We start from the raw sequence: 10,539 nt of genomic DNA, 5'->3' as shown, positions 1-10,539 counted from the left end.
TTTGGAATATGTACCAAGAACAAGCAATTACCATTTTAACTAAACATTTGCCAGCAGACCAGTTCAAGAAATTAAGAGCAAAACTAGGGATATATATTTGTTATTAGTGAATTAGTCAGTAGCTATCTCTTCTCCTATTATTTAGGAAGTAGTTGTAAAGTTGCCTATAAATATGTAATTCTATTCGCATAATATCAGAATATACCACTTCAAGCTGCTGCTACTACTCTACTGATAAAGTAATTACATTAATCCATATATTCTTGATTTTATTTTTACATAGAATATACTTAACTCCGTTCAAGAACCATAATAGTTTTAGTTTCTCAATATGAGGAAACAAAGCCACTATTATTCAGTTCTGTTCATGTTTGGATCACTTCTCTATTTGCCTCTATTGCTGAATGCAACTTCCATTAGTCCTCAGGAAGCAGGTAATTACATATCTGTCATGGGAGGATCTAAGACGGTTTTTGTGGGTTCAACTGAATCTGTTAGCTTTTGGCTCGAATTATATTAAACGCATACATACAAGAAGATATTACTCATTTTGAACCCACCGACTTCACATACACACAACAACAACAAGAAACTCAGTGTAATTCCACAACTAAGGTTTATGGAGGGTAGTGTGTATACAAGTCTTACGTAGAGAGGCTGTTTTCGGTAGATTTTAATTCTATGATTCAGGACTCAGGTTCCGACTACAGAACCTATCACCTTATTTGAGTTCTGGGTTCATAGTTCAATATTTTCAGCAATTTCAATCGATTTTACAAAGATAAATCCTACTCTATACTAAAAGTTATGAGTCAAATAAACCTACATTAATAGGCTAAATTCACTGACTTTAGATCCTGAATTCCTCCATGATGCTTGTTCCGGTGTTTCTTCTATCTATCTACCTATATATCTATCACTTGATTTGATCTCGTCATTATTTTGACCTTTTTGATTTTGTGTGATGTAGAGAATCATGAGGCGGAGTTTCATTATAGGGAAGGGCATGAGAAAGGTCCAAGTAAATGGGGAGAGTTAAAGAGAGAATGGGAAGTTTGCAAGAATGGGAGGATGCAGTCTCCTATTGATATTTCAACTTATAAAGTGAAATTCATCAAAAATATTGATCACAAGAAAGTTTACAAGCTCTCTAATTCTACTATAAAGAATAGAGGCCATGACATTTCAGTAAGTGTTTAAGATTGTATTATTTTGCTAATAAGTATTAATTAGAAGTTTTTCTTCTTCTTTTACATTTGATATCATGAAAAAAAATTTAATGTTACAATTTTTGCATAAATGATTTCCGCCAATAAATAAAACTTAAACTCTTAGCGAAAAAACTAGTGAGGATTGTCGGTGTAAGACAAATTGATAGTGGCATACGCAAGAATTATTATAAGCAGTGTCAACATTTGAAGAAGTGAACAAATGAATAAATCACTATACATTAAGCGTTGTCATTTATTATATTTATACCAAATGTTTTCATTTTTCTTATTTTTTATACATATTGACGAATATTTTTGACGAAACGGCCGCTTGACATACCCTGCTATATATCCATATAGGTAAAGGGCGGAGGTATAGACAGGCACCCCCTTCGTGTATATATATATATATATATAAAGTCAATTTTTTTTATGTATATATAGTAGCTGTTGAATCCCTTGGTAAAAATTATGCCTTTGCCGCTAATATAGGTAGGTAAAATGTTCAAATTTTTATATTGTATTTTCCTCCCCTTAATTTCATCTCCCTCCCTCTGTCCCCCATCTAGTGATATGAAGAATTTTTGATCAAATTCAATTTTCACTGACAAATAATCTTTACATAATTAAATCATGTAATATGCAGTTGAAGTGGCATGGGGATGCTGGATCCATTTGGGTGAATGGCACACAATACCCTCTTCAACAAGTTCACTGGCATTCTCCTTCTGAACATACTATCAATGGCAGAAGGTATCAATAATATCATATTATTAATATGTTAATTACACACACATACTAAATTACTTCTTGTTATTTGTACTGTCAATTGTTTTAAATGTTATCTTTTGAATTAGCTAGAATAGGGGTAAATTAGAAGTATCTAGTCTTTATAATAAAAATTAATAATTTGTAACTCGATAAAAATGGTAACCATTATGCTATTACATGTTAAACTATGCAAATGTGCATCTTTAAGGAGCTACTGGCTAGGTCTGATAAGTAAATTTTATGCTGTCACTTAGTAGGGAATTTTTACACAAATAACCGATTGGATTCACTATTAACTATTTCTAGTCAGTATACATAGATTATACACTGATTATAGTATATTTGTTACGTATTATATATAAAAAAGAGCACCTCGGTGCACTAAGCTCCCGCTATGCGCGGGGTCCGGGAAAGGATTGGACCACAAGGGTCTATTGTATGCAGCCTTATCCTACATTTCTACAAGAGCCCGTTTCCACGGCTCAAACACGTGACCACCTGGACACATGGCAACAACTTTACCGCCAAGGCTCCGGTGAATTATATATATGAATTATACATATTGCATAAGTGGCTATTTAGGATAATTTTTTAATTTGGAGGTTAGTAATATATAATTGTCATTTAAATTATTTTTTTGACCCTTTTGTCAACTTTCTTTCTGCTATCAATTGAATGATAGGTACCCCTTGGAAATGCATATGGTTCACCAAAGCAATGTGGAGAAGGTGAAAAATAAGATAATTGTCAATGCTGTCCTTTACAAATTTGGTAAACCAGATCCATTTCTTTTTAGTGTAAGCATTCTTTATATAAAGTTATTTTTTTTATTTAATATATATTAGACGTTGAATTCCCTTAGCTTCTTTGTTTGCATATTTTTTTATATATTTTTGAATCCTCGTGGTGAAAATCCTACTTCCGCCATTGACTCCGTTTTTTTCAACAAAAAAATGACATAATTTGTAATTTATGACTATAGTTGAGGAGGCACATATCATCTATGATTGATCAAGAAGGTAAAGAGAGGAAGTTGGGCAAGATTGATCCAAATTACATAATTAGTAGTCCAAGCAAAAGATACTATAGGTACATGGGTTCACTCACTACCCCTCCTTGCACAGAAGGTGTCACTTGGATAGTCAACAAGAAGGTAAAATTCATAGGACATATTCACAGGATATATTATTATTATTATTATTATTATTATTATTATTATTATTATTATTATTATTATTATTATTATTATTATTAAACCTTATTCATTTTAGGTACAAACTGTTTCAAGAGGTCAAGTGATGTTGCTCCGAAAAGCTGTCCATGATGTAAGTTGCCCTCTACTCTTTATTTTCTTAGCCTCACAAATCACAATAATACGAAAGCTAAACATTTCTATATATTTAAGTTTTTAAATTAATTTTTTCGAATGTTTGTACTAAATAGAAAATGTTCCTTTCAAAGTTTGTGATGTAATGAATATTATCTCTTTTGGTTAAAAGTTTCTAATTCGACTTGTGAGAATGGAAAAAAATCATAATAGGGAGCAATTTTCCTTTTAATGGATCTTACACGCTATGAATTTGGATTTGCTGTGGCCCCAAACGGATACCGGATACCTAGTGAAAAATAAATAAAATAAAATAAGAATAGAAAATGTTAGCTTTATAATGTTTTTGATTTGGCTTAATGTTATCTGTTTTATCTAAATAAATTTCATCACATCTTGATTTACTTAATAATTGGCAAAGTTTTCCATCAAGTGAAATAAGAAAATTAGTGTGTGTGTGTGTGTGTGTGTGTGTGTGTGTGTATATATATATATATATATATATATATATATATATATATATATATATATATATATATATATATATATATATATATGGGGGGGGGGGGAGGGGATCCTTTTAAACCTTATGACAAAAGTTAATAAAAATTATGATGGAAATTCGAATTTGTATAACAAAAGAAAATTTTGAATTTAAATAAAGCATATATTCTTTACAATAGATGTGAAAGTGTTTAGCTTCAATTTCAAATTATAACAACTTCTAACAGAGTGGATTAGACTGAAGTCTTCTTCTAATTTTATATTTGATTGTACCATTTTTATTGTGCGTAAAAAAAACTTATAAAATCTTCTTCTCTATTTTTCTGCAGCCTAGTACCTATCTAGACCAGAAAGAAAAGTATATCTCATACATTGAATTTGTTAACAAAGACCTTATTGTGTTTTCAATGGCTGGCCTTCAAAGATCTATTTCATCCGAAAATTAGAATATGGTTACAATTTTTTTTTTATAAATGCTTTCCTCACTAGCTGTTTTCTAACGGGTACATGTGTTTCCTTATGACTTGAATGTATGAATATTCAGTACATTTACATGTTCATAAAATAATAACATTTACATGCTCCTTAATCTACTGTATTTCTCAAGTAATATTTTTTTATAAAAAATTATATTTAATATTTTCCGTGCAACGCGGGTACAAATACTAGTGTAAGATAAAAAGACGATAGAAAAATGATTGGTCTAATATTCTTGATGGAGAAATAATGTGTTATTATTTTTAAGTTAATATCTTTTTAGTGAATTGAATGGATTATATTACTAACATTTTTTTTTTTTTTTTGTATTTGATTGTTGTTTTCAGTCTGCTGAGAAGAATGCAAGGCCAGTGCAACCACATAACGAAAGAGAGATCCGTCTTTTACTGCCGAACGTGTGACAAAAGTCCACCATTACTAGTACTCTTTTAGAACTATTTTTTTAATTTATAGAAATAAAGAAAGGATGTAGAAAACAAGATTTTATTTGATCGTCTGTCCTGAAATTTCATCAGACGATTGATGGAAGAATATTATGATATTAAAGATCACAATCCAAGCTAGTACGCAAGTGTCCGGAACGCATTGACACAACTAATCAGGATTCGTGTCGCGTAGTGTCCATAAGGAAGAAGCACTTCTACCAAGGATTTCTGCATTCTCAGCGCTCGAACATGAGACTTTCTTGTTGAGGATGAACAAATCCCAACATCTTTCTTGTTGAGAGTGGAGAAATTGTGGTATAAAATGCTTCTACTTTAACGGGCCCTACTTAGCACGAATCCAGATTAGTTGCACCAGTGAATTTCAAATACCTTATTCAAAGATAAATATAGCAAAAACTCTACACTGTTGTCTTAAGCTGCACCATCATAGCAAGAGGTGCAGTCATCAAAATACATTACGTTGCTACCTTTACTCCTTACGCTTTAAACAACTCCAGGACCAACTAATCTAATTCTGAGCCGAGGGTCTATTGGAAACAACATCTCTATCTCCATATGGTAGGGGTAAGGTCTGTGTATACACTACCCTCCCCAGACCCCACTGTGTGATTAAACTGGGTATGTCATTGTTGTTGTTGTTGACGACCATCTAAGTTCATAAGAAATGTTTTTTTGTATTTCCCCTCAGAATGAAAACAAGAGATAATATTTGATGAGAAATATCATGGCTGACATTTGAAAGAATAAGCGAAGAATGTCCCACTGCTCCCTGGTTGCAAGTAATGACCTGTAAAACTAGTCCCCGGAAAAATAAAGGTACAATTATACCAAATGTTGCAGACGTGGGCGTTGAATTCATCATTCCGTGCTTGCCATGAGAAATTTTGAAGCAGATCTCAAATAAGAACCTCATCGGACCATTTCAGTAATATTAGTGCATGAACTGGTGCCTCCTCTTGTCTGCCGCGTATTATAGGATTTGCAACAAGGACATTTATGTGCCACTATATGGAAGTTAACCTCGGATGTTTCTGCACAGTCATTGCAAAGAATCCAAACCTAAACAATTTTCAGAGAAAATCAAATGGAGTATAAGATAAGTTGAATTTCTTGTACCAAATTACAACGGGTCGAACAAACTGGTTTCTTACCATCTTGTTCTGATAAATTTCAGGGATAGGCGTCGAGGCAACCTAGAATTAGAATTGTGGATAAAGCCCGTCAAGTTTAGAAAAAGATTTGAAAACAATGTCAACTAGTGTAATAACTATGTAGTCTGTACCTCCTCGTCCAGTTTCTTCCAAACACGAGACATGTCACAATATGATCTCGAGCAAACAGGACAAGAATACCTGCAAGCACAAAATTGTTAGAATTAAACAGAACACAGTCAAAATCGAGGGGGAAGGGAAGCCTTGGCGTAACTGGTAAAGTTGCTGTCATATGACCAGGAGGTCACAGGTTCGAGCTGTGGAAATATAGCCTCTTGCAAATGCAAGAATACAGGGCAAAGCTGCGCACAATAGACATTCGTGGTCCGGCCTTTCCCCGGACCTCGCGCATAACGGGAACTTAGTGCACTGGGCTGCCATAGTCAAAATCGAGGGAGTGTTGCATTACAGGATCATTATGGAATTTTCTTTTATAGAAAAACATAACAAGTTAAACTTACTGGAAATGTTGTTCCATCTGCATGACACATTCCAGATGCATGGTGTGACCACAAGGCAAGACTGTGATATTTTTTGTTGTATCAAAAATATACTGCATCAAGTGATAAGAATCAAGAAACATTCATTTCATGCTTATCTTCTTAAATCTTTATGTTTCGGATTTTGCCCTTACCTCAAAGCAAACAGGGCAGTTGTGGTGCATTGCTCTTTCTATACAAATATGTGATTCCTTCATCAAATTTGAATAGCAGCATCCTGAAAAAGGGAAGGAAAAGGGTCAAATGTTCCACAATTAATCCACTAATTACAACACAATAAGAGATTTGGCCGCTGGATTAAGTTCTAATTCAAGGTTGAGCATCTTACCACATCTGTCACAGTGAAAGAAATTCTCCTTGCCACCCGTTCTGTTTTCAAATATTTTATGGAGGAAAATGAAAAATAATATATTAGACACAATGCTGTCACGCTTGAGAGATACAATGACACGTGAAGACCTACTGATGCAAGTCGATTGATATGGAGTCTGGTGAAGAAAATTGATAATGCAGAGAAAAAACACTTTGCGACCACACATCAGGCCTATGTCTCAGAGGTTATTGCCGTTGTGTTTATACGAATGTGGTAATTTAGGAAAATGCATTAAAGAACTGATAATGATGTACATCATGAAAAAAGATCTTAACCTGCAGATTCCACATTTATCACAGTGGTATTGATTCTTCGAAACCTAAAGATACAAATCATCTTGTTTAAACATAGTACAAATATTGAGCCAACAGCATAATATTATAGTAGAACTATCTAAAGAGACTTACATCATCATCAAAGAAGTTGCATTTTGAGCAAAAGTAATTTCCCATGCAAACCCCACACTGAATGCAGGTTTGTTGAACCTAAAGGACAATCAGGAACAAAAAGCAAGCTTTGTCACAGCTCAAAAGATACAAAGAAATTAAAGACTTGAATTGATCGAAGGGGAGCCTTGGTGTAACTGGCAAAGTTGCTACCATATGACCAGGAGGTCACGGGTTCGAGCCGTGGAAATAGCCTCTTGCAGAAATGCAGGGTAAGGCTGCGTACAATAGACCTTGTGGTCTGGCCCTTCTCCAGAACCCCCGCATAGCGGAAGCTTAGTGCACCGGGCTACCCTTTAAAGACTTGAATTGATCATCCACTATCGAGGAAACTCACATCCTGTTCCATATTACACAATGAGCAAATAACCTGAAAGACATATATAGAGCAGCATACTCAAATCAGTCAACAGCAAAAGGTCTGACAAACAAGATCACTCACACAATATATAATCAACCCAACAATCAACTATGCCTCAATCCCAAATGAAAATGACATAAAGAAACTTAAACGGCAAAGTTCCAAAAGTACTTTTTCTCTATTTGATCATCATCAGGTGATAAACAAAAGAGCTAGCCGCGTTCAAACAAAGCAAATTTCCAAAAAAAAAAAAACAAAGATGACCAAACTCATGTCGCACAACAAAGCTCCATATAATTAAAAAAGTCTACCTTTGAACGCTAAAAATGAATTGACCAGAACTTAGATGTGACAATAACAACAACTATACCACAACACGAAGCAAGTTGAGGTCGGTTATATGAATCCTCACTGTCCATGTCACTTCATTTACGCTCATCTCAGTCCAATATTATATAGAATTAAATACTTTCTAAATCACCTACCCTGTATTCATCTCCCCTTTTGAATGAAAGAGAGGGTACCTATTTAATGAATCCAAGCATAACTACAGAATCTTTATACAACAGAAGAAGGAAAACATTGAAAACTAACCCTTTTTATATTATGGCGAGGAATATCGTGGCGTTTGAGTGGATCAACTTCTAAAGAATTCTGATCAAGGATTATTAAAGCTACCATTAATTCTCACATAACAAAAGATAAAATCAAAATATTTAACTGAATTGGAAAAAAGTTTCTACCTTTGAGTCGTTATGGCAATGCCTGCAATCGAAGATCTCATCACAACAGGGTGCTCTTATTTTGCATCTCCTCCTGTAATGTGAGCACCTATAAGGAATATCAAAAGATTAACAAAAAATAGTGAAAATAAACTTTGAAATTTTTCATAGAATTAACATTTGAAATTTTTCATAGAATTAACAAAGTAAAAAAAAACAGAGAAACTTACCCATAACTCCCAGAATCCATCTCCATCCCTTTAAATTTTAATCAATTCTACTGAACGAAGAAACTTCCTCCAATTGGTACTTAGAATCCCTGAAAAAATCTTAATTATGAGCAAAAATACACAAATTCTTACAGGATTGAAAGTGAACTAAAAATCAGATAAATTCAAACAAAAAAGATTGAAACTGAACTAAATATCAGACCTTTAATATAAAAACAAAATGTACGAATTCAGACATTAAAAAACGGACCTCTAAATATGACAAAAGTATGCAAACTTCAGACCTTTACTTACGGAAAAAAAGGTACAAAAATCCAGGCAGTAAAAAGATTGAAACTGAACTAAGAATCAGACCTTTAAGTAATGGCAAAAGATAAACTGAATTCAGACGTTAAAAAAAGAATATTTAAAACTAAATTAGTAAAAATCATACCTTTAACTGAAAAAGGGATTTAAAACCTTTATTGGATTATAGTAATGTTATGTTGAACTGAGTTTTTTGTGGATAAGAAGAAGAAACTAAAAAGCTGCAATCAAGTGCAATAATAAAAAACAACTTTTTTGTAATTAAAAATAAAAAAAAATACAACCCCCACCTATATATAATGTATAGCCCATAGATTTCCATTGTTGTAGTTAATGCTGCTCGGTGGGCCGGGCCTGAACCGGACCGGACCGGGCCCGCGGTCCTAACGGGCCTGGTGGCCCTGGTGGACCGGTCCTGGGTGGGCCGGTCTTGGTGGGCCTCTGAGCCCGTCACGGGCTGGTCTCCATGGTTGAGCCCACGAGCCCGGGACCGGCAGGCGGGCCTGGGCCGGTCCTGGCGGGCCTGGCGGGCCCAACGGCTATTTTTCAAAAAAAAAAAAAAAAAAATCTCCAACGGCCATATTTAAAATCTAGCCGTTTGGGCTGAAAATATGACCGTTTTTTAAGTTAAAAAAATGGCCATTTGGCCCCCAAACTTTATTTTAACCCCAAACTTTATATAATTACACTTTTCCCCATTTCTCAACTATAAATACCCCCTCATTCTTTCATTTTTATTCACCAATTCATCAATATCTCTCAATATCTCTCAATCTCTCTACTACAATTACTTAATTTATTGTTGAAATTTCGTGAAAAATTGTGAAGTTGTTGAATTGAAGTTTTCAAGTGTTCAACGATTTTCAATTTTCAAGAAGTTGTTCGGCAATCCGGTAAACTCGTTTCAACTCTTACGTTTTTAGAATATATTTTTGTGTGGTTTAGTTTGCATAATTATAATTAATATGGCATTTACTTTGAAAAAAATGTTTGGTAAAGGAAAAGATAAAACCGGTGAAAGTAGTGGCCAACCAACTACCCTTCCCCCGGCTCCCCGACCTAGAAAAGATAAGCAAGTTGAAAGTAGTCGCCAACCTAGACGTCCTCCTCCTTCCGTAATTCTTGATAGTGATCACCCTTGTTTTCAATTTACCGATAGTGAATTTTATCATAATGTTGCACCAGGTGATAGATTAGATGATGAAATTATGAATGCTCTTTATCCTAATGAAACCATCTTAGAAAATAATGAGGAAAATGAGGATGATGATGAAACTCAAGCACCGGATTTAGATGATACACCTACTAGTCCTCTTAATAACCCAAGTGATGCACCGGTCGACCCACCTGTAGAAACTCCTACTTTTAATAGAGAACCTGCTAAACGCTTAGAAACATCATTAGTTTGGAATTTTTTTACTCAAGTAAGAGAAAAAAATAAGGCTAAGTGTAAAACTTGTGGGAAATTAATGTCGCATAAATATGTAGGAGACCGTAGCGGCACAGGTAGTTTGACTAGGCACATAAAAACACACCCTAGAGATAAGGCTAGATTTTTTCAAATGAAAGCACATCTAGAGGGGACAAGTGTAGATTCTGCGATTAACCCTAGTACAGGTTCAAATCTAGTTCA

General features: G+C 34.3%; 2 protein-coding genes across 5 annotated transcripts; one reads left to right on the top strand and one right to left on the bottom strand.

Moving 5' to 3' along the window:
* Positions 1 to 213: 213 nt before the first annotated feature.
* On the top strand, positions 214 to 5,138 carry LOC107817602 (carbonic anhydrase Nec1-like). The gene is made up of 7 exons (XM_016643454.2): positions 214 to 434; positions 971 to 1,188; positions 1,858 to 1,964; positions 2,665 to 2,779; positions 2,965 to 3,135; positions 3,254 to 3,307; positions 4,638 to 5,138. The coding sequence occupies exons 1-7, from the start codon at positions 332 to 334 to the stop codon at positions 4,710 to 4,712; spliced, it is 843 nt and encodes a 280-aa protein (XP_016498940.1). The 5' UTR covers positions 214 to 331; the 3' UTR covers positions 4,713 to 5,138.
* Positions 5,139 to 5,407: 269 nt separating this feature from the next.
* On the bottom strand, positions 5,408 to 9,173 carry LOC107817603 (E3 ubiquitin-protein ligase RZFP34). 4 transcript variants are annotated; one of them, XM_016643455.2, is made up of 13 exons: positions 9,034 to 9,173; positions 8,601 to 8,689; positions 8,392 to 8,479; positions 8,243 to 8,302; positions 7,625 to 7,657; positions 7,249 to 7,326; positions 7,117 to 7,160; positions 6,797 to 6,837; positions 6,603 to 6,685; positions 6,430 to 6,521; positions 6,040 to 6,109; positions 5,909 to 5,950; positions 5,408 to 5,816 (listed from the first exon to the last, which is right to left on the bottom strand). In XM_016643455.2, exons 2-13 carry the CDS (start codon positions 8,624 to 8,626, stop codon positions 5,667 to 5,669), a joined length of 807 nt encoding a protein of 268 aa, XP_016498941.1. In that variant the 5' UTR covers positions 8,627 to 8,689; positions 9,034 to 9,173; the 3' UTR covers positions 5,408 to 5,666. The 4 variants fall into 4 exon arrangements, with proteins under 4 accessions (XP_016498941.1, XP_016498945.1, XP_016498943.1 ...); XM_016643459.2 differs by having other exon boundaries at positions 5,408 to 5,788; XM_016643457.2 differs by lacking the exon at positions 9,034 to 9,173 and adding an exon at positions 8,955 to 8,997.
* Positions 9,174 to 10,539: the final 1,366 nt, after the last annotated feature.

This window comes from Nicotiana tabacum, chromosome 10 (genome assembly GCF_000715075.1).
Source record: "Nicotiana tabacum cultivar K326 chromosome 10, ASM71507v2, whole genome shotgun sequence".
Taxonomy (NCBI): Eukaryota; Viridiplantae; Streptophyta; class Magnoliopsida; order Solanales; family Solanaceae; genus Nicotiana; species Nicotiana tabacum.
Note: the sequence above shows the minus strand (reverse complement) of the source record. Positions and strands in the feature narration are given on the sequence as shown.